The sequence below is a fragment of the Cryptomeria japonica genome, chromosome 4 (assembly GCF_030272615.1).
Source record: "Cryptomeria japonica chromosome 4, Sugi_1.0, whole genome shotgun sequence".
Lineage (NCBI taxonomy): Eukaryota > Viridiplantae > Streptophyta > Pinopsida > Cupressales > Cupressaceae > Cryptomeria > Cryptomeria japonica.
In genome coordinates this window covers 128,803,458-128,829,006 of record NC_081408.1, presented here as the reverse complement: position 1 = coordinate 128,829,006, position 25,549 = coordinate 128,803,458, and the positions used below count along the sequence as shown (strand labels likewise).

The following is a 25,549-nucleotide window of genomic DNA, read 5'->3' as shown; positions in this document are numbered from 1 at the left end:
ATTATAAATATTTATCCATAATTAATCTAATTCCTATTGAAGGTATTCAGTGAAGGGAGTGCAAGGAGAAAGGTTAGCTAGTAACACTAGTTCTTATGCCATGAATTGACCAAGTTGTAGGGTTCATAGAGAGTAGCCAAGAATTTGAAAGCTTGTTTGATACATTTTTATCCTTCAATTAATGTGAGCAATTATTTATCTACAAAATTATTATTAACAAGATTAGTTGATGAATTAGACAAAACAACACTAAATTAGTAATCTTGCAAAATACAAAGTGAACCAAAAGATGGTGAAAACCAATTACATTAAAAACATATAGAGATGGGGAAAAAGGGAAACCCTAGTGAATAGAAGTATAATTTAGAGGTATCATATTGGTGGTAATTAATGGTGATCTAGATAGAGGCATCGACAAAGAGAATACCGATAGATTGGATAAAATGGGGTTGAATCACAAATCTTGAAGTGTTGCTAGATTGAAGGGAAATTCAAAAAATTAATTTTAGGAATGCAAAAATTTTTTTAGAGCACAAAGCCCATTTAAAACCTTCCTAGATCACAATGATATTATCTACAATGTATTTGAATTTTATGAAATGAGTTCGCTTTGTCCACATAATCTAGGAAATGACATGATGCACCTTAAATGTCAAATATTTCAGTGATTATTTTGTATCACACACTTAGTAGATTAATGGGACTCTAATTAGATATTTCCTCTAAATATCTAATCTTAGTTATGAACTTGATATTTTGTGATTAGGAAATGCAACAAGGAACAACTTGGAGGTTTTTTTTAATAGAAAAATTCCATTGAAGAATGCATTTTTGAGCTATAAAAACTTACTCATGGTGCTTTCCAAAGGCTTATAGTTCATGTCCAGTATTTTTTTATGAGAATATATTTATCATCCTTGTTGTATTTAATTCCATGAGAGGTATAGTGCACTACAAGGACATGGAAATATTTGGAAGCTCTATTTGTCCTTGCAGATAGTGGAGTTTGGATTTACTTTGAGTTTCTATGTTCGAATGATTATCTATAATTTATTTTTGGTCTCTTAGCTTGACCATACTAATATATAAAGTAGGAGAAAATGGATTAAGTTCATGTTCCACCATGAACTTGTTGATATATAAGATAGTGGCCTCATATGCACATAATTGAAAAGTTGCTAACTAGTGACCATAAATATGGAGGAACTAGGGTATAGATTAGATAGTTCTATTTTTACAAGAAGTCTAGATAAGTTGGTTGAGTGGGACAAGGTTCAACTTACAAGATTATGGATCCTCCTAATATTATCCATGAAGGCTACTGACTTAATAAATAAGTATTTGAGAAGAATTAATTTTTACAACTTTGATGAGGACTAATTTTCTATTGAACTCTGAACTAAATGAGAAAGTGGTTTAATAATATTACATTTGATAATGACACCACTAGGAGGGAATAACAAATAAAAAAGAAGTGTATCTCTAAATGTAAATCTTGATGGTTCTTGGTTGAGGGTTAGTTTTAGGCTGGTTGTTGGTTGTTCCTTTTGTAGCTCCTTTTGTGGCTTTTGTTTTAGGTTGTGACAGTCTATTTTTTAAAACCACATATCTAGCTATGGGTGTCATAATTACCCATGGTTGTTTGGTTCTTTCATGTTCCTTTTGTTAGGATAATTTTCTGGTTGAGGATTACAGGTCTATTCAAAATCTTATTGTAAAGGGTTTCAGGTCCCTTCAAAACCTATTTTTGCCTTAATAAAAAACAACTAGAAAAGGAGAATAAATATTTTGTAAAAATCATAAAATTATTGTGACATTTAAAGACCCTATCAAAGATAACATAGAAGTTACACCATATATGCCAAAAAGATTGTGTTGTAGCAACCCAAGATGGGATTAAGGAGACTTTTTTTTTTTTGCATGTGATATTACACCTTCTAGTTGCTATCTTTATGACATAAGGATAACTTCTCATATTTATCATATGCTAATTCAAAAATATTTAAATCCCTACATGTAACCCAAGTGGTAGTAGACATTGAGTAAACAAGCTTTTTATATAAAAGAGATCACTCAAGAACATCATTGGAAGATTAAGAAAGTTTATTGAAATTTAAAAGAATCTAGACTACAGAGTTTGTGGAGTCAAAATTATGGTCAACAATATGTGGAAGCCACCTAGGAGACAGAAAGGTGACAACCCTTCCACTTTCAAAGTTGTGATTTCTACAAAACATAGTACTAGTAAGCCATATAATGTATGCAATACAAAAAAAACTTGAAACCATAAATACTCACTACATGTAAATATGCCACATCTAGAGGTGACTTCTTCTTATGAGTTTCCCACATATTTATTTTGGAGAGGTTAGTGAGACATCAAACATTCTAGGATAAAAGATAATGGGAAGGAGTTCAGGATATCCTTGTTATTTGACTCTTGGAAAGTGGAATAATACTTTAACATAGGGCTTGGGGAGAAAGAACCAAATTGAATGTTGGGTGATGAAGTCATCTATTTCTTAGTAATATATTCTCCCTCCTACAACTACTCAAGAGGGATACAATACTATTACAAATACTTTGATGAGAGAAAGAATGAAAAATTATAGTTGTGAAGATAAAATTCACACTAGTTGTGACATCCAAGAAAACCTTCGTTTAAAGGAGGACCCACTTGAGGTTGGCACAAATGCTTTCCCCTTTATAGAAGGGTGTGAGAAAAGTGTTGAATTCACATTGACAATAGAATATATAAAGTAGGATATGGTTTGTCTTGCACCCCACTAGTGTTGGAAATTTCCTCTTTACACTATGACACCATAGTTCACCTTTCCTTATACTTTGAGGTAGTAGCCTTTATAGATCAAAGAACTTTAGCGAATCGAGGAGGTGATTTAAGCTAGTGACTTGCTAAAGGGAAATCCTTAATTTTATATTTAGTATGTAAAAAATAATTGTTGGCTAGATTAATGTAAGGAACCAATTGGATGTGATGAAGGTTAGTAACTTGAATATCAACCAACTATTTCAAATCCTTAGATAAATTAATCTCAACAAATATATTTTTACAAATGATCCTAGTGAGACATATCAAGCTCTAGACAAATAACTTACTTAGAGAAAAAAGTAATGAAATGAATGAAGTTCTAGAATAGAAGGGGCAAACTTGAATATTCAAGTTAAATTGGCACATGGGTTTCTTTTCATATAAGATCATGAAGTCTTTGGTCCAAAATTGAAAGATCAACAAGGATTAGTGAATATACCAAGGGTTATACTTGAGGATATTCTTAGCACTGTTGACCTTATAGAAACTAACAGAAACATGCCCTTATTGAGTTTTTGAATAGCATCAACTCAAACCCCATGTAGGGCCTAGTGCTTATTGACCCATTCTCATGCATACTTTTAGGGGAAGTTCTCCATACCAAATGCCATATGAGACTGAAATTCTCTAATCATCAACAAGAACTATAAAATTTGAAAAAGGGTAAAACCACATTTGTAGGAGATAGAAAATGTGTATCTTGTGAAATACCTTCATGAATTTTTTTGGGATGCTTGCTTCAAGTTTCCATTTTACATAACACCAAATCATCAACATTAACATGAATTGTTGGGTTGAAGTTATTTAAGGCCATAGAAAGAATAGACTAAAAAGGAATACAATAAATATAAGACAATAAAGAGTTTATTGGATCAAGAGTGCAAAGTGGCATAAGGGATGCCAAGAACTACAAGAAAGACACAAACCCTAGTAGAGTGCAACACAACCAACCATCTCTACCTTTTAACATTTTTCGATTCAACCACATTTTGATTTTATACAAAACAAAGAAAAGCCTTGGGAAATAAAATACATTGAAATTGTACATACAATTTTGTAAAGAATGATTACAACACTCAAATAAAATAAAAAATGATCATAGTAATAAGATGAAAATTAAAGTAACCTTGTGTTGGTTATCATCAGAAAACATGAAAATTTATTAGATTCTTTACAAGGATCTCAAGATGTTTGGATCTTGTACTTCAAGATGAGAGAGAAGAAAATTGAAAAAACATAACACAAAGATAAAGTAAACTACAAATGTAGTACATAGATATTTCCATATCATATTCAATTTATAGAAAAATATACAAGATTCCATTTAGAAGTTGGTGTAGAATTTATTATTCATTAATGAAAAGTGGCGGTAAATGACATAATGCAGTTGCAAGCAGTTATGTCAGCTTATTTTTTGCAATAAATAATTTATTTATTCTAACATCTCTAGTAAATAAATTACGCTAATTAAATTTGAATATCTTCCATAATCTAATAAATAGAATGGGTTCTGGTTCAAAGCCTTATTAGATACCCATTTACAATCGTTATGACACAAAGTCTTATTAGATACCCATTTACAATCACTTATTCATTAAAAAAAAAACAGTAGACATTCATAATAATGTCACTCATCAAGCCAATCCAAACTAAAATGTGCCTCAACAATTTCAACTCGCAGCTCCGGAATAGAAATATTCCTGGCCCGCAACCACTGCTTGCCAATCTTCTCATCGCAGATAACAAGCTTCAGGGAACTTAGGTCACAAACTGTTGTAGGTAACGCCTTCAAACGGGAACACTCTCTCATATCAAATTCCTTCAATTTCTTGAGTTTTCCTATTTCCTTTGGAAGTTCTTTCAAGCCTTCGCATGCTGAAATGTCTAAATATTCCAACTGTTCAAGTTTTCCAATTGATCGAGGAAGCTCTTTCAAGCATGGTAATACCGATAACCTTAGCATTCTGAGAGAGCTCATATTTCCTATATCATCTGGTAACATCTGAAGCAGATGGTAATTGGTAATAGACAAGGACAGAATGGAGGGCATATTGCAGATACCGAGGGGTAACTCCTCCAATCCACTGAAGTGGTCAAGGTTAAAATCTTGTAGCTTGGTGAGTGTGGATATATTTCCAAATCCTTCACATAAACTCATTGATAACTTCTCTATGTTCTGCAGTGCTTCAATGTTCTCTTTTACACCAAGGGGTGAAAACAACCTCTCAAAGCGGACGCTCTTTAGTTGATTGAGTGAAGATAAGACATCTAGACCTTTCACCGTTGCCTTCTTTGTACCGCAATTGGATATCATCAGAAATTTTAGTTTTTTCATCGATTTCAGAAATGGAGGAAGAACGTATTCTGTCGAAGTAAAAAATAACAGAAGAACCTCTGTTTCCGGGAAAGTCATATCGTACCAGTGATTTTCCTCCATAGGGCCTGCATGTATTAATTACCAAGTAAATCTAGTTAGAAATTGTGCAGTAATTATGACTAGTAGTTACATATGCTAAATTCTCATCCTCATCATATTGAAGTTGATTACAGGAATGGAAATATGTAAGTGAAAAATGAACATTAAAAATAATGGTTAATATTCCAAAGAAATATTACTCACCGGTAACAATGGACAGAATTTGAGTATCAATTGCGCTGTCATTAAGCAAGTCGCATTTCCCCAGCAAACCACTGTTTTGTCTTTCTATGACCAGCCTCTTGTGGTGGAGTACATTGTCTTGGTGTCTCAAATACATGGCCACATCTCGCATTACGTCAAGCTGGGAAAAGTATAGCTCTGAAGCATTTCCATATTGGATTGCTGTATTTCCTCTGTTAAAGGTAAAGCATGTCAGCTCAATGTTGAAAAATATGATTAAAATAATTTCAATAGGCAAATGTAAAGGCCTACCTTGCATTGTTTGTTAAATTTAGCAAATTTCTTCTTGCAAGTTCTGATAAGGTGGCAAAAGCATCATGTCTTTGTAGCTTTCGAACATATACCCAAATGTCTAAAAGTGCATCAACACAAATTTTCCTGTTCGCTGGAAATAATCCCAAGTCTAAGAAACATTCTTGGCTACATCATTTAAGAAGTCAATACTGATCTGCGGCAATCTAAACAGCCCTTTTCTGTTGTAATCTGATTTATATTTTCTTGTAGAAATCTTGTTCATTGCTCTTCTCCACGCCTTGTGTGATTCCCCAAGCGTAGAGCTCGCAATCGTCGAAACCATTTGTTAAATTATTTGCAAACGATCAATTTCTTTGACAATTTGAAGCTTAGCTCTGCGTATTCTCTAGTTCCTTGTGTTTCTTATCTGTGATTTCTTCTCTTTGGGAGGCAAATAGAAGTGTCTTCTTTATATAAGAAATAGGCAATAAAATCAGCGTGTTATGCGCACCGATAAGCGTAGACTTTTACTCGTTTAATTTATCCATTCAAACAGTTTGACTTTTCGCGCAGTCCCTTTTTGAAGGGACAAAAAATATGTTTTCTGGTACATGCATAGAAACAGGGTTGCGTGTGTTCCAAGTTATCAAGACTGAGTCAACTTTCTAAATGGTTTGATCTTTAATTTGTTTCTAATAAAATTGTCAAATTATAGTACCTTCAAGATATTACATTGTTGTCTTAAATTATTTATAAGATCAAATGAATTTTTAAATTAGTGAGTAAATTTTTTTAGGTTAAAAATTGGTGCAGGAGCACCTAGGTGGTCATATGCTTCTTTTTTGGTCATGCCGAGTTATTTCAAATTTCATGTCATGTCAAGATGTAATAAGGTCATGAATGACCATTCATGTAATAAGGTCCTTGAAGGTGAATTTGTAGTGATTGAGTTCAGGTTGTAGGTGTGTTGTCTCAATATTGTCAAAGTTGTCATTATTGAGTGAAAGTGTGTCAAGGCATCAAATGGGGTATTTAATCATGTATAAAGGTTAGTTGGACCTATTTGAATGTATTCATAATGGTTTGAGGTCATAGAGGTCCTATTTTGGACAATGAATCAAGTTGTGTAAAAAAATTGTCAACGATGGCAAAAGTTGTCAAAAGCAATTTTGCACACATTGACCATGATTAGGTGTTAGTTGTTAATACCAACTCAAATTTCAGTTGTAACCGTTGGGGAAGGTTTGAAAATCTTTAAAAGGCTCTTCCCTCGACCAAGGAGGGATTAGAGTTGATATGAATGTACTGGAAGAGAAAATCAATAAAGAATTTTGAGTTCCTTGCAAATTCTCTATGATTTTCAGGCATAACAGTCTGATCTTCTGTAGATTTATCTATGAAAAAGTATCTCTTGGCATTGAAAACCTTTTGTTCATGAAAGAGGAGTGAATCCCCTAAAATTTTGTTTTTGTTTCATTTGATTTGACCACGTTTTGAAGGAGATACATTATTTTTTGTAAAAACTACCAAACCCCGCCCTAGGGTTCACAGTGGCTTAATAAAATGTAAAAACCTTACTTCTCATCCATAAAGGAAGTCCAAAATGGGTTAGGATTTGCATTTTGTTATTCTTTTTCATGTTTTGATGCTTGTAGGGCCCCATAATGAAGTTAGAACGTGCAAAAATGGTGCAAAGTTCTGATTTTCTGAGTCTTAGCACATGCAAAAATGGTGCAAAGTTTTGATTTTCTAAGTCTCGGCCAGAAAAGACAACGAATTTAATGGTGTAAGGGTGGTGTGTATGAAAATTTGGAATCCAAGAGGTTGGCTAAAGTTTTAGAGAGGTGTGAGGGCACATACCCTTATCAAGTCTTTGAGGCCCTTGATTGGTCAAAAATCTCATCATTTTTATGGCTGTCCTAAAATTGGGTATATTGTTGTCTTAATGAACTAGTAACCTATGATTTTATGAATATGATATAAATAAAGGGTTTGGTGAGTGGAGGACACTTGGGAAAAGGTGTGTGGGGGTCCTTAGTAACCTTAGAAGGTGATAGGAAGCCTTGGTGAGAGGAGTTGACCCAAATTATTATGACTGTCCTAAACAAATTTGTGGCTGCCATAGTGAACCAGTTATATAGCAGCAAGTTTTCTTTATGGTCTTTAGGGTGGATGGGAGGGTGAAGGATATAGTGATTTGCCTATGTTGAAGAGTCTCTTAAAGGGGTTCTTGAAGTCCCTTGGGTTGGTGAATATATGTTTTTCATTGCGAGTTATGCTTATGGACAAGTCAGAGTCCTAAAGGAGTTGGCCTTGTGTGAGTAGGGTTTAAGGGTTTGGTGTGATCTAGGGGTTGGAGAGACTCATATTACCCTTGAAAAGGTTTGTTGAACCCAATCTAATCAATTACAATGGTTGTACAAGGGTTGGAAGGCATGACTACACTTTTGGGGTGTTGAATCCTATTGAGCACCTATTAGCCTTGTGAGGGCTCTTGAGGGTTTGTGAAGAGTTGACACGTATTTGAATAAGTAAGTTTGGAGAAAGATCTCATTAGTTTGTTGTGTTTGTTGGATTTTGTACATAAAAATTGAGGAATGATACATTACTATTAACAAGCATAAAGGTAGTTATAATGACTCCAATAAAGGCTATTAAATGAGAGAGCAAAAAGTTGTAATTGTTAAAAATTTGGTGCATGCATAAAAAATTCACTCTATTCACATTCATTTCATTTTAGACAATATTTTTTGTGCAAATCACTTTTATTGTGGAAGGCAGGGGGTAAAGCCCATTCATTTTAGAAGTGATTAGAAAAGGATATTTGTTGAACTAGAAAAATAAATTAGGAAAGGATATTTGTTGAACTAGAAAAATCGATTAATAAAAGAGTTGTATTAGTTAGGTTAGCTTGCTAGTGAGATTTTCTATTCATGTTCGGGAAGTTATCTTTTCAAATGATTGTCTTATATTTTAATTTACGTTAGGTTTGCTTGCTAGTGAAATTTTCTATTCATGCTCGAGAAGTTGTCTTTTCAAACGATTTTTTTATATTTTAATTTAGTGGATGGAAAAAGATATTCCACAAACATATAAAAATACAAAGGAGCCTTTTTTCATAACATTTCAATTTTTTAATATTGATAAAAAAAAAAATCTCAATTTTTCAAAGCTATTATTGCTAAGTTTACTTGCTATATAGGACAATCCTTCCAATATCTAACATCTAGTATCATGAAATATATGTTTCATGTTAAGTTTTAGGACATGGACATATTTTAATGCATGACTATTTTTGTTTCAATTGTGCAAAATTTTCCAATCAATGATTTGCATCACACTTAGTAATCCGTCATCATTGATTGGATTGCATAATAGGCCTTTAGAAGAGTTAGGGGATAGGAGGGGGTGAGGAATAGAAAATGAAGCAATCACATGCTAAGAAGAAATAGGTGGTTAGAATATGTTGGACCAAAAAGATAATATAATAAATTGGTGATAATTTTTTATTGTAACTACAAGAAAATTTGATTTTCAAGAAAAAGAGTTGTACTTTTTGGCCTAAAAGTGGATTCGTTATCTTGCACCTTCTCAACAAAAAATGAAAATGCTATCGAACCCTAAATGTAATAGATAATTTTGATGTAATGTCTTTTTTTATTTTATTACAAACAAATTTATCAATAGATCTTTTACCACTAATATATTCTCCATTTCAAATTTAAAGTTAAGTTAGGATTTCAAGTCAAGTTTCTAGATATTACATAAATAAGAGAAATAATTTCTACACAATCACACCATATTAACAAAAAGGTCAGTTAATAATAAGTTAATATATGAAACTTATACCGTATAACTAGTGTTGTTGCATCCTTGTTACACTTAAAATCTAGTACAGAAGTCAATTTATTTATCATTATATGCTCAATCATAGACCCTATGACTAAAACTAATATGGGTGCCTATCTAAATAGGCATTACAGACTAGTTACTTATTTATAAAAAGTGAGATTAAATAGATTCAATCATTGTTGCTAATAACATTGCATTATAACATATCTAGTAATAGGTCAAATTCAATAACTATCTAACCCTTGTGATAACTAATTTGAGAATAAATAATTAAATTTTAGTATTAAGTAGTATGAAACTTTTGAAAGAAAAGATATGAGAACACAACAGCTTCCATTCATTCTACCATTAGATCATGCATTCATGTATAAAGATTGTATCATAGGATCATCAACCCCTACAACATTGAATAAGAAACTCACCATTATAAAAATATGTAACATACAATTCTAGTGTTATTGAGATCATCATTAATAGTACATTTTAATATAGTGTACATCAACTACTAATTATAAACGTCTAATAGGCCCCTATTTGGTAAAATTTAATCCTTACATCATTATTTATATAATATTATCAAAATACAAAAATAAACTAACACATACCTCATCACAAAATATATTGACATATATTATAATCAAGAAACATGGTGAGGGGATACTATACAAATATTATACTATCAATTTTTTAGGTAGTAAAGAGAAAACTTAAATCTCATTACCAAAATAATTTTTCTAAAGGTTTTCTTGTTACCATCCATTTCTTGACTAAGGAAGTCACCATTTTCAATCAAATAAGGGCTTACAATTTTTTTTCTCCTCTACCCTTTTCATACATAATTCTTAAATTCTATTTTAAGGAATTTGGAACCTTAGTTTTACATCAATAATAATGGAGTCATTAGCTCATAAAACTTTATTCATATCACCTTAATATTTCTTACCACTTACCATGCATCTAAAGTTATTACATTTAACATTTTTTCTCTAATTATTAGCTAATTGTAAATTGTTATTCATTCTTTCATGCTATCTACCAAACATAGGTCAATTATATTAATTTGTCAAAATGATACCTATCTTGAAAGGATTTAATACTATGTGTTCACTTATTTACTATCATTTTGACTGGGTGTGGTATGAATTCATTTTGTATTCATGTCAACCAATGTAGAGCTAGTTAGCACATTAAATGAATCTATTTATCATTTATGATTTAAAGGATGTTTGTTTCTTCCCATAAGACTCCGTTTTTATGCAATTTGTGGGGATTTGACATCCTACCCTCTTGCAATAAGCTATCTTGTCTTAGTGTTATCTTTTATTTATTCTTTCTAATAATTATATCGAGACCAATTATTGTTTTATTGATGTCATGGTTTGACCTCTCAGGGCCTTAAATTATGATTGTTATATTAAAATTTAATCTTATTTTTGTGTCATAATGTAGTTCACTTAAGTTTGATTATGCCATCATTATTTTTAAGTGGTTTCTTTCCCATAATTTGACCATTTTGGAATATATTAGAATGTTAAATATCTAAAAGTAAACCCTTGAGTACACATCTCCATTGTATTCAATCATCCATTTTCAATTCCAATGTAGATTTTCTACAAGGAAGTCAACATTTATGCCACTTTTTGATTAATTCATTGATTAATACTTGCAATGTAATTAATTACCATGCATAATCTGTTACACTCGATTCATAATCAATTAGCCATCACATATGTAAATTGGTTTCATCAACTCCTACTTATGCCTTATTGTCTAAGGTTTTATCCATTTATAATTCCTTAAAAATGCATCTCCATTAATATAGTGTACTCATCATACCTTGGTATGCTTTCTCTCTAAGATTAATAGTTTCTATAAGCTATAGCCATAACAAATGGTCTTTGTCAATATATGGCTGCATAAATGAGTATTAAGATAACAAAAAAGCTTACTAAATATGACTCACTCATCATTTTTGGGTCCTTGAAACATATCAAATACATAAAATCATGCATCCCTTAGTTCTCTAAAGTTTTAAGTCCATAAGCATTAATGTTTTGTTCCATAATGTTAATTTTTGATATATGAAGTTTAAGTTATAACATAGTACTACATAGATTCAAATCAAGAAATTTGGTAACATGATGGAATAGGGAATAATAATCGTATGATACTACAAACCTCATATGATTTTCCTTCACAATTCACACATGTTGATTTTATATTGCACAAATTTAAGTATGTTTAGTTAGGGCTATCTGACCATTATTTTAAGATTAAAATTTGATATAAGAAACTCAAGAATAGTTAATTTTTAGTAATTTACAACTTTAGCTATAGTGAGATAATTGTGTAAGATCTTTTACTTTATCATGATTCTAGTGAGTTTTGCAAGTCTAGTGCTTGAACCATGCTCTAATAATGCTTGTAATAAATACCCTATCTACCACTATTTATTTAATATCCAATGTAGATGTGATTGGTTTGTAATATCAACATCTATAGCTATTACAACAACTTCATGCTCCAACATTTAATACTTTAGATTTGGTAAGATCCTAATGTCATAGTCAATCTTGCACCTAGAACTATACCTTGAGGGTTTAAGCATAATGCCCTTGCTTACATATCCCTTTCTATAATTAAATGTTTCATATTTCACACAACAATAATAAATAAACTTCATCATATGATCTAATATAAGATCCATGATCTAACATTTAAATCCCTAGGATTTAATAGATATCGTTCCCATCAAGTCCATTCACAATATTATAATAATGAATCCATTCAAGTCAAATGTTAGTTTAAATAAAACAAAATTTATGAGCACACAAAATTTCTGAAAGACATGCCCTTTTCACATATTTGTAATCAAGAATATAATAGTCTTATTTTATTTGATTAAGAAAGGAAATTACAAAAATATAATAATCTTTTTTTTTTACACAAGCAATAAAAAAATATTAATCACAGAGAAAAATACAAGTAAAAAATGGTCAACAGTCCAATAAGAACAACCAATTGAATAGCCTTATCCTCAACAATGAATTTATTAAAGAGATGAGATAAATCCAAAGACAAAATTCCTCTATCCACAACATTCTAATTCTAATTTTAGAATTGAAATTGATGTTTGATATTACGAAACCCAAATATACATATAAGGTTAAACGGATAAATAGTCCATGTTCGAATTGAAGGTGCTTAGAAAGTGATTTGAACACATATAAGGTTGAACGGATAAATAGTCCACCAATTGAATTGAACATTTGAACAAAATTACATCCACCAACCTAGTTTGACCAGGAAGACGTGTTTCTAAAAGTCTGTGATGACAAACATAACTCTGGTGATGGGTGCTTCTGCAAGCACAAAGAAATGGAGGACACAATATTATAAGTGTTTGTGACATAAACATACAAAACTTAATTGGACAACATGGATAACGTGCGTATACTGAGAAGCTTGTTGGTTTCACTGCAACTTCATGGAAGCAAATGTTGATTACTGCTTACCGCGTCAATCTATTACATAAATTAAGCAATATTTGATAGAAAGCAAAAGAAACTTTGTAAGGAGAAAAATAAGCAGTATCAAGCATGAAATTCTAGGTGGGATGCCTATTTGGAATGAGTTCACTAAATCTCTTCAGTTCATTTTATTGACAGTATTGAAATGGAGGACTCCTCATATATCGTTTTTAGTAAATCCCAGTTATTGCGGGGTTGGAGAAATGTATTAGGGATTTGAAGGGACTATTTTTCCAGAGCGAGGTGTCGGTTGTTTGGGTATAATGCATAGGGTGGTGGGGAAAAAATACTCTGTTATTGGCTCTCAGCATGATCCTTAAATCAAATCTAGAATTCCCATGTCTATATTTGTGGTCGGTATAGTAGTCTGGTTTAGGATAGATTACATTTGTTGGTGCATGGTAAAGTAGTCAATCTAAAACATAATTTTTTTTAATGGACATCAGAATACTTTTACAGCAATGTGATATTCATTACTGTTTCACAGGGTCCAAATCTAAAGTGAATTTTAGAGATTATGTCCGTGAACATTAGTGGAGGGAGGAGACCAGAATTTCAGAATTTGGAAGATGGATGTGGGCAACTGCGTCACTTCATTTTGAGGCAAGCCAAGCTAACACTAGTCATTTCCGATGACGTTTGATTTAGAGCAAATTTGAACAATATTAGTATTTGAAGGGTTCACAACACAAAACTCTTATAACAACTAGGCAACTGTGTCAGTTTTATATTTCTGAGCTTTTGGGCAGACATGAATTCGAAGCACTGGAGATGTAAATCTAGTAACGGAGATATAGTTTTTCCTTTAACTAAAAATTGTTTCTTTTGCTATCTTCTTGTTATCTTCCTAACAATATATTTTATATTTCTGGAATATAAGTTATAGCAAAAGTTATTCGGGATATAGCTGATAAAACCTTTTATCTAATTGTACATCGATCTGAAAGCATCTATTCTATTTGGGAAAAACATGGAAAACCAATATGTAGCGGATGATTATAAAAAATATAAGAATTTTTTAATTCACTTATAGTTAATTTTATCCTACTATAATGTCTATAATTTTTAATATTAATTTATTGAAGTAAGAGTTGCAGTTAATGTTACATAAAAAGATTTTTATTTTTTTTCTCGATAAAAAGCCAATGTCATGATTTATATTAAATATATAGAAAATATTACAAAGTTCTTTTAGATAGTAAAATTTAGCTATGTCATACTAGACAAGAGATCAACCCATGAGATTCAATTCCAAACCTAAGTTTCAGAGATAACACAACCAAGATAAAAAAATGGTTATTTTAGACCAAACCAGACCAAGCTATAGACTAATCTAGAGACATAATGATCATGAGGCTCATAGCTCATTTCCCAGAATACCAGAGATTAGGTATATTAACATTACTATATGGGAGGGAAACATCAATCCAGATTAAACTATTGCAGATATGCAACATCTATACTAGAGAATCTCGCTATGTAACCAAAGATTAGATTAAGATTTATAGCCAATATTTCATCAAATCCTACAAAATCAAAGGGACATTACATAAAAAGAATTACAACCAATATTTTATTACAATAATATGAAGGCAAGTACTTCCCACCACATGGCATTTGTTCACAAAAGAAATCAAGATATTAGATCATTTTAAATTCTCCCACATACGTTCTGTGTTGGATATTATCATATAATATATAAAATAATTTATTTATTTCTGGTTTGCTAAAGTATTCTATTCAAAATTTAATAGATTGGGAGAAGTTGAAACCTTAGATGATTTTGGCACCATATAAAAATATATAATATTATCAGTCCATTTATTGATAGAATACCTCACACACTCTCAATATATATATTGTAAAACAATCTACATTTAGGAGTTATACTAAAATTTGGAACACCTAAGAAGGTTAATAATTGAATGCAATAAATATTTAGATTTTGTGAAATCAATAACTAAGGATAAATATCATTCAAAATGGATGATTCAAATTTATACAAGGTTAATTGGTAGTTGATAAAATACCCAACATATTCATTGTGCATTGAAGGTAGATGAATCGTAGTTGGAATGGTCATGACATTAAGATTCTTTTTGGTCAATTTCATTAACTGCAAAATTACTAAATTAGCCTCTAATTTAGTTATTAATGATTTGAAGTTTTATTGAACATGTTTAAATGTTCAATAGGTTCACAAAAGTTAAACTACTTGAAATGTTATCTTCATTGTATTTGTTAGAGCTTTCATCCTTTATTGAACTCATGTTGGTGAATCAATGAGTTCAAGAACCTATGGAATCATCATCACCATGTCCATATTTATTTTCTTGTTAGCATTTTAAATTTATTTTGAACTTCTTGGGTCCCAAAATCATTGCTTCACATTCTATAACTGAATTTGACTCATAAGGCTAGGGTTGTGATAAATTGAGTGAAAAAGGTTTGTAACAGAATAAGATAGTTAAAGGCCAACTCAATGAGATTTGGTTCTTTCTCCTATCCTTTGAGGTTTTCTTAAACCTAGGAGGGTTTTTCTATGGAATTTATATGTAAAATATAATCATAACTAATCTTAGATCCACTTGGACGGTATCCTTGTGGAGGGTCGTGCAATGATCTTGAAGGACTCGCCAGTTACTGATGTATAATCTAAAAGTTGGTCTTTTTGTACTTTTCCTACTTACCCCTTTCTTTCCTTTCTAGTTAAGTCAACGAGATTTAAAAATCATTTATGGTACTACCTACCACTGTATTACCTATGCTTGTCACTTTCTCAACCTTTTTTTTCTATCTTGCGACTATGAGTGGAGATTTGAGTTAGATTGGGCCTAGAATTTTTCCCAATTTAAGAATAATGGCGAGCTACGAGACAAGGTGATTAAAGAGAACCTAGATAATTATGTTGAAAGGATGACTAGCCATGACCCTAAGCTCTCTACTAATTTTGTTAATGCTTGGAACGATGGGAACTTGAAGATTGGCAATATTACTTTCATGGTTTCGACAAAGACTATTGCAAAGGTGACAAGGATGGCTCTTGATGGTGTTCCCATTCATAAAAAATCCAAAGGTAATTACAAGGACAACTTTGATAAACTTTTTCAACTAGGAGAAGGAGTTTGTAAGCTTCAAAGTGGCTACAATAGGGAGGATTTCCTTCAAATTTAGAATGATATGGCTCTCTCGATGATGAATTAATTCACCTTGGATGACAGGAAAAGAAGGTTCCATACATAGATTTTTCCCATGCTAAATATCTCTAGTATGGGTTAAGAATGAATTTACCCCTTTGGATTATGTCTTCTTTGTCTCAATCTATTTGCAAAGCCATGGAAAAGGGTAAACCCCCTATCCACCAAGGTCTCATCTAAAGAATGTATAACTTCCACGTGGATTTATCCCCCTCTTGTGGGGTCCCTTTCATTGCACTTGGGTCTACCTATGATCTCAATCTAATATTTAATATTATTGTTAGCCCCTCTAATTCTTGGGAATAGATTATGACTCACTCTAGCTCTAAAATGCCGACTAGGAAAAACCCTCCTAGAATGGCCAAATTTAGCACCATTACTGTTGCTAAAAGTGATTAGGATGTGGGTTTCCATTCTGAGATGAAACAAGATGTGGTTAACACGATTATTGATTATAACTTAAGGTCTCTATCCTTAGAGGATTCAGACTCCTCAGAAGCCTTGAGGTCAGATTAGTCCCCTGATAAAACTAAAATAAATCCTAGCCCTCGCCCCTAAACCCCCCTTCCTTGGTAATTCTAACTCTAAGAGGACCACTTTAGTTCTGGGAAAAATTGTGAAGGACTTGCATGAAGATGCTCAAAGATAGGAAGAGTTGATTAAATTATGGCCCTTTGTACAAATGAATGTGGCAATCAAAAAGATCAATTGGTTGGAGGCGGTGACTGAGGTTGAGGCTAGGAAAAACACTTGGGTTGATGAGTTGGATGAGGACATAGTTTGGAAAAATTTCAATGATCTTGTGGTAATTATAGGACACTGGGAAATGATGGATGGAAAAATTGCAGGGATGGAATCGAGGATAGAGAATTGGGGTAGCAAGCATGAGCTGGAAGAGCTCAAGAAAACCCAAGAGACCCTTAAAAATGAAATCAAGGTCAATTGTGCTTACAGGGTTGTGGCTAGCAAGGACAATGCCTCTATATAGGATATCCATGATCAGATGGAAAGGAGATGGGTGAAAAAAGAAGACGCATGGATTCCTTAGCCATGAGCTTTGGCCCGATTTCTTTGATGGTTAAGGCCACCTCTAACTTTGCATTGGTCTCCTCTAGTTTTGGGATTGGTTTAAGTGAAAAAGTTACTTTTTTTTATAAAGTCTTTAGCCTGTGACAAGATTGGTAGGACAAGGATAACCCCAAGTAGTAGACCATCACTTTTTGTCTGTTTTGGGTAGTTGTTTTGTGTTTTCGTGCACCTATTTTTTTTTTCTATGTGCTAGTTTTTAGGTTAGGTGCTAGCTCTCTATTCACCTTATTGAGTTTTTGTTTTCTTTGTTAGGAGGTTCTTTCTTACTGGCTTCACATCCTTCATGGGCTCTTGGTGTTGTTTTGCAGTTATGTATCAGTGTAGGCCTATCCATCTTTTATTAGTAAAAACCAATCTTAGATCATTGATACAACTTAAAATATTTTTCATTGAGCATGTGATAAACTAGACACCATTATAAATAGTACAAGGTTAAGGAAAGATGCATGATCCATAGAAATTGATAAACACTACTACTTGCATTTTAGGTAAAATAATTCAAATTGTATTGACTAACTAAACTAAAAAAATTAGTTTTCAATTTTTTCATCTCTGATTTCAAGTGACTAGGTTTGATTAATCCTAGAAAAGTTCCTATTTACATGTAGCTAAGTTAGGTTGATAAGAGAGAAGTAGTAAAAGTGAAAATATTGAGTTCTGAATTGAGTATTAAGACATATCAAATTTAGTGCATTTTAAAATAAACATAATTAGGTACTATACTCAAATTATAGATTCATATGTAATCATTTAGTGATCATTATAATGCTTATTATAATTATACTTACATGTTATCATATTTTCCGATAAATAAATTAAATATTATTAGTAATAAATATTTTGAAGGTGACCTTACTAATGGTTTCAAGTACCTTATATGTGTACTTATGGCTTAAGAGAAGTTTCATATACAACACACCAATCATAGTACGTTTTGATATTTTAAAATTTTCATTCCAATCCCATAATTGAATTTCAATGTTTTGAATCTCTAGAAATAATTGACAATTGTTTAGTACTAAGGAATCATTGACTCCAACTAAATCTCAATGATTGAAAACCTTGAAAACCATTGACACTTCTCCTATAGTAAAAAAATAAGTCCTTTTTTGATAGTGTTTGAAGCATCAAAATATACTAGTTAGGTTGAAATTTGTAGTCCCCATTTGCAAGATATAGAAAAAGGAAAAAGACTCTCACTTTACAAACACTTGATGTAAGTCAAATAAGAAAGTACAAAACAATTGGAATAAAATACATGGGTTGCCTCTTTTGTTGATACACTTTTGTTAATGTTGTGTTAGAAAAATAACACCAATGGTAACAAATCTCACATTAGAAGTACCTTCAAACACCGAGCAACAAGAAATAAAGGTTGTCAAAAGACAATAAAAGCCACCAAAAGCTCTTTACCTTTCAGCTATTTGCAAAGTGATGTTAGTGAACTATTAACTTCATCGAAGGGAGTTGTTGAGGCTATGTTGCAATGAAGATATCAATTCAAAGGTGTGGGATAAGATTAAAGAAACATACTAGAATAAGTTAGTGATTAATTTCTCATATGTTACTAGTATCCAAAATATGTTTAGCATCTTAAATAAAGGTCTTGACTTCAGTATTAAGCATAGTTATACCCCCAAAGAAGATTTCTTAATTTAGGTTGACATAATCACTAAGTAAGACCTCATGACACTAGATAAGAAATCAAGCAACACTATGTTGTAGCACTAAAAAATGTTAGATCACCTAGTGTTATTTACCAAATGAAAGAATAAAAATTAAATGTGTGTTGGAAAACATAAAGTTCGTTAAGATGCTAAAACTATATGCTAGACCACAAATTGTGCTAGAGTTGACAAATATATAGAATTTTAATTTTTTAAATTACCTCTCTTCCCCTCTCTCATAGATACTCATGAAAAAGCATGAAATCAATTAGATAATATTCAAAAACTTCAGAAAGGGTAATTAGAGGAATCAACCAATTAATTTTCAATTAACAAATATTTGATATAAAAGGATAATAGACAAAAATGGAGAGTTTTGAGCTAGGAAATGTTCAACACTATGGTCCAAGAGTTCAAGGAAGTCTTTGCAAATAAGATAGAAGCCTTAAGTAAAGATGGAGAAAATATTATGATTGATTTTCTCATTGAGGCAAAAACTAGAAAGAATAGAATGCATAACATCATTAGTGTTGATGAATACTTATAGAGAATATTAGTGGAATTCAAGGAAATGTACAAAAGTATCATGCAAATGGAATTCAAGGAAATGTACAAAAGTATCATGCAAATGAGGTTGATTAATGAAAACACTTCCAGAATATCAAGTGCAATAGGTTGATTGTTCTTTTATATCTCAAGTTTTATTTATCATGAAAAAGTTACATATTTATAAAGTGTGAGGAAGATGTGCAATTCTTGTGATTAGATTTCATATAATGTAGATGAGCCTACTTATAAAGGCAAGGCTAAGAGGCAAGAGAGCACACAATAATGATATTTGACTCAATGAGATGCAAGGGTAGGTAGGGGTAGGTAGAAGAAATAGTAGAATATTCCACATGAGGTGGATCACCCACCGAAGGTGGAATTATCATTCCTCAATAAGTCGATATGATAAAGTAATAACGAGATCACACCATAAAAGGTGAAAATTCTCCTACATACACACTCCAAATGTAGCACATCTCCCTAGATGTCTCATATGAAAACTACTATGATATGCATGTACCTAACCAAACTTAAGTAAGGTGTAATAATATCCAATGTGAATAAATAGTTACACCAACACCCCCCCTTAAGTGCAACTTAGGGGAATGCACTTATGTCTACAATGCATCTAAGAAATGCAAGATGGGTCTCGGCTACAAGACCATGTTAGGTACCCATGTACAAATGCAAATGCAAAGAAAACCAACATAATCTCTCATAAAGAAGAGAAAGAGAGAAAAACCAAATGGGAAAAAAACCCTCTCCCAAAAGAGAGATGAAAACTATATACAAAGAACTCTCAAAGAAGTATGTGAAGGGCAAAACCCCATGTGAGGAAAAAGTCTCCCACATATGAGAGAAGAAGAAGAGAGACTAGGTAGCCCCCCCCCTCAATGTAGAATTTGCACCAATGGTATAAGCTCGATGTTGAATGAAGAAACTGCTCCACGAACGTCGAATAACATTCCTCCCCTTAGGAAAAAACAAAACCAAAGGTGTATCCATGAAGTCTCCCCAATCATGAAGGGAAGATGTAGAAAAAAAAGTCATGATGAATGAAGTCTCTGAAAACTATTCAAGTGTCCCCATGTCGATGCTGAAAGTTACCTCCTCCAAAGGTGGTGAACTACTCGACACTGCTAAGAAAGGCACTCCAATATATAGTGGAGATGAATGTAGAACAATATACAAAGACTCCCATGTCTCCTCTAAGGATAAAGAGACCTCCTCCAATTGTTGTACAAAAGTATCCACAATCATGTCAACCTTGAAAGAATGATCATGTAGAGAATGAACAAGAGGGTTAGAGTGTTCCCTCGCAATAATAAAAAAAGGATCATCTTCAACAAAGAGAAGATGAATGCCATCAATGATGTCTCCCAAATCTGCAATGTAGGAGTCCACAAACAAACCTGCAATGTCTGTCAAGTAGTCACCCAAATCAACTGAAGCTGGAAGACATGGAATATCCGGCTACACCGAATCACAAGAAGGCAAAATTGTCACACTAGCTCCATCATCAGGTGCAATAGGTGATGTGATATCAATAGGAGGAGATGAAATGCAAGGCTCAAGAATAGGGTCACATGTGAGAATACCCAAGTTCAAGTACCCAAAGTTCTCCTCAAAATATGAATCATGATGTGAAGAACCAACCTCATCAATAGGACCAAAATGTGAAAAGGAGTACAACCAATATGCATGATCAACCATCCTAGTTGCAATAATTGCTCTAGTCTCCAAGTCTCTAATGATAACTGAATTAGGTGTGAACTCCATAGTTTTCGTAGTTGCCCCATGTGTGATTTGATAGATGAAAAGAATATTGTTTGTCAAGTGGGGTACACACAACACATCATTGAAGGAGTTATCCCCAATGGCAATATATCCTTTCCCAATCAAATCCATGTATGTATGATTTCCCATCAAAATCAGTGGCATGTAGCAAGGCTCAAATGAAAAGAACATAGACTATGAAGATGCCATATAATAAGAAGCCCTTGAATCTAGAAGCCATCTCCCTGAATCATGAATTGTAGTAGGACAAAGAGCTTGTCACTTTCCTTTATCATTTTCTTTGGAAAATCCGATGTAGACATTCTAGAAGGAAAACTGATTTTGTTCTTCTCAAGAAGATGTTTCAATTCATCAATATCCTTCTTGTAACAATGTTGTTCATCATGTCCTGACTTCTTGCAATATGCACAAAAAAGATTGTCCTTAGATTCCCTTTTAGGTGAGGATGTAGAATCACCTTGTTGTGGTTTAGACTTAGGTTTCTTTTGGTTCTTTCCTTTTCCTTGATTTCTTTGATCCCTTTATTAACCACCAAAGCTTGTGACTTTTAAGATTTGAGAATCCCCACCTTGGTCAACTTAGATTGCTCAAGAATCAACATCTCTGTGAATGCATCAAATAAGGGAGAAGTGTTTGAGGAACCTTGAGCTAACCTATAGGTGTTAAATCTAGATACAAAGGCTGCATACTCTGATGGAAGCTTATCCAACAAGTTATAAACCAATTGAGCATCGGTTTTGTCAATGCCACAATCCTTTAGCTTTTCTCTTAGCTCATTTGCTTTTGTGACATAATATTGGATTGTATCAAAATCCTTGGGATCCAATGGTGATTTCACTAGCAAGATGTAGCCCTTAATCTCATCAACTTGTCCATACAATTTGTCATAAATATCCCAAGCCTCTTTGATTGTTGTACATTTCTCAATGTGAAAAATGAGGTTATTTGTTACATACTTTCTAAGAGTTCCAAGTGCCATAGAGTTTTTAGTGAGCCATTCAACTTGAGCATTAGGAGAAGCCTTAGGATTAGGTGGTGTTGTTATAGTTCCATTTACATAATGAATGAGACCTTTTTCCATTAGTTTACTCCAAGCCATAATTTTCCATGAAGCATAATTATGAGGAGTAAAAGTGGAAATTTAGGAGAACTCATAGCACCAAAATGAAAAAACACAAGATAAAGAGATGCACAATCACACAAGACAACCCCCCCCCCAAAAAAATAAAAATAAAATAAAATAATGATGATTTGACAATTTATACTTAGTGCGTGTATAATGGGCCACTTGTAAAACAAGGCAAGGTGGACTTTTGATTTTAACTTTATATCTACCTCAAATAGGCTATAAGAAACCTCAACAAATATTGCAAGAGATCTAACTAAGATCCAAGCAAAAATACAAGTACCAAATAGGCCAAAAATGACCAAATACTAAAAGTAAAATTTATACTCAAAATAACTACAAACTAATGACAGATTATGAAAGTAAACAAACAATTATGTACTTTAAAAAAAAATAGCACCTGGAAAGGAGGTCGTATGACCCCAAACGAAACCTCTGAAGTTGCAAAATAGAGGATTAGATAGGTACAATCATCAAAAATTGCAAATTCTGAAAAATTTGTCCATCAAAATATGAAAATTCCTCCACCACTATGAAAAGAACGAAAAATTATCCCAAATAAAAAAAAATTGCACCAAAAAAGGAGCCAAAATGAACAAGTTTTGGCCCTCCGAAGTTTGATTGCAAAACTGAAAAGCCCATTGGGGAGGGGGTAAAAAATTTTAAAATACTGCTGATGTAAGCTGACGTCATCATTTGACGATCTTAAAATTGATGGCCATCTAGTCATCGAAAAAACTTCACCTCCATGCTTATTTGATAGTCTGTGTTGTACAGTCAGTGACACGTGGGAGGTTGTGACTCACTCCGTATGGTGACGTATCTATACAAAAAGATGATGTGGCCAGTACAGATCGCTGAATTGGTTGTCCATGTGGCTGCATGCATGGTGGGTGACTTGGTCGTTCATACAAATGACGTGTCTGGTATAGTCGGCTGACTCAACAAATGAGGTGGCGGACACGATGACTATGAACTATCACCGATGAAAAGGATATATCATTTGTTAAATTATCATTTCAAAGATACTACAATTGATACTACGATGACTAATATAAATATTTGATAAATTGATATATAATAATTCTTTAAATAGTTGAGATGTCACCATTTTATAATATAAAACAACAATATAATTTTTCAAAGATACTACAATTTGAATATTGTATTAAAAGAAATTATAATCGCCCCATTCAAAAAGTAAACTTAATCATGATAATTTAGAAGACCCAAAACCTTGTTTTTATGTGTCTAGTAGAAAAATACAAAAAGAATTATCCAGCCCTTAATATGCACCAATGTTTATGAAAATGAATTGTCTATGCGACAAACTAAATAACACTTACAAGAAATTTTATAGACATTTATTAAATAGATTAAAAACCAACAGAGACATTTCCCATCCCTTAAAGAAGGGTCAGCGCCAAAAGTCAACCAATGTGTTTGAATGGACCGAGTCAATCAATTTTACTGTGATAAGAAGGAAAAAATTTGCGCTTATACGCTGAGATTGTTATTTTCATCGCAATTCAGTTTAAGTTATTTACCGCGTCTATTTCTTAAATAAATAAGACACTTCTATTAGCCTTGCAAAGAGAAGAAATCGCAGAAAAGAAACACTGTAAGGACAAAGCGCAAGGGAAAACACAACAGCTAAGCTTCAAATAGAGAATACTTTAATAAATGGTGTCCGTGATTGTGAACTCTACGCACAGGGAATCGTGCAAGGCTTGGAAGAGGGAAAATAACAAGATTTCTGGAAGAAAATGTAAATCAGATTGTGATAGAAAAGGGCTATTGAGATTGCCACAAATCAATATCGACTTCTTAGATGATGTAGCCAAGGAATGTTTCTTAGACTTGGGATTATTTCCCAAGAAAAAGAAAATTTGTGTTGATCCACTTTTGGACCGTTGGGTATATGTTCGAAAGCTACAAAGGCACGATGCTTTTGGCATCTTATCAGAATTTGGAAGAAGAAATCTGTAAATTTAACTAACAATGCAAGGTAAGCCTTTGCTTTTGTATATTGAATTTTCTTTTTCTCATGTTTTTCAACACTAAGCTGACATGCATTCACTTTAACAGAGGAAGTATAACAATCCAATATGGAAATGCTTCAGAGCTATACTTTTTCCAGGCTGATGGAATGAGAGATTTGGCCTTGTATTAATTGGGACATCGAGACAATATACTCCACCCAAAGAGATTGGTCATCGAAAAACAATACAGTAGCTTGCTGGGGAAATACGAGTTGGTTAATGATAGAGCAATTGATACTCAAATTCTCTCCATTATTACCAGTGAGTATTCAAAAACTCTTACAAATGCGTTTTGGTCAAAAAATATTTCTGTGGAATACTAATCATTATTTTTAATGTTCATATTTTCCCTTACACATTTCCATTCATGTATTCAACTTCAATATGATTAGAATTTAACATGTGAGTCATAAGTACTGCACAATTTTCTAATTGGATTTACTTGGTAATTAATAAATGCAGGCCCTATGGAGGAAAATCTCTGGTATGATATGGGTTTCCCCAAAACAGAGGTTCTTCTGTTATTTTTTACATTGACAGAATACGTTCTTCCCCCATTTCTAAAAATCGATGAAAAAGCTCAAAATTCTGATATTATCCATGTCTTCACTCACTCAACTCAAGAGCGTCCGCTTTAAGAGATTGATTTCACCCCTTCGTATAAAACATAGCATTGAAGCATTGCAAAACATAGAGAAGCTATCAACAAGCTTATGTGAAGGATTTGGAAATATATTCACATTCATCAAGCTACAAGATTTTAACCTTGACCACTGCAGTGAAATGGAGGAGTTACCCATCAATATCTCCAATATGCCCTCTATTCTGTCGTTATCTATTACCAATTGCCATCTGCTTCGAAAGTTACCAAATGATTTTGGAAATATGTGTTAGGACGAAGAAACAAATTTAAACAATAGATAAACAGAATTAAATACACACACAACACAGAGAAATAAGACACACAGATTTACCGT

At 32.7% G+C, this 25,549-nt stretch overlaps 1 protein-coding gene across 1 annotated transcript; it reads right to left on the bottom strand.

Annotated features, from left to right (window-relative positions):
- Positions 1-4,457: 4,457 nt before the first annotated feature.
- LOC131079810 (probable disease resistance protein At4g33300) lies at positions 4,458-6,066 on the bottom strand. The gene is made up of 4 exons (XM_058017849.1): positions 5,934-6,066; positions 5,742-5,841; positions 5,451-5,662; positions 4,458-5,272 (listed from the first exon to the last, which is right to left on the bottom strand). The coding sequence occupies exons 1-4, from the start codon at positions 6,064-6,066 to the stop codon at positions 4,458-4,460; spliced, it is 1,260 nt and encodes a 419-aa protein (XP_057873832.1).
- Positions 6,067-25,549: the final 19,483 nt, after the last annotated feature.

Coding starts and splice junctions, on each gene's coding strand:
- LOC131079810 (XM_058017849.1), bottom strand. CDS start 6,066: ATGGTTTCGACGATTGCGAGCTCTACGCTTGGGGAATCACACAAGGCG. Junction 5,842..5,933: donor GTTTAGATTGCCGCAGATCA/GTATTGACTTCT, acceptor ATGCACTTTTAG/ACATTTGGGTATATGTTCGA. Junction 5,663..5,741: donor AATTTAACAAACAATGCAAG/GTAGGCCTTTAC, acceptor TACCTTTAACAG/AGGAAATACAGCAATCCAAT.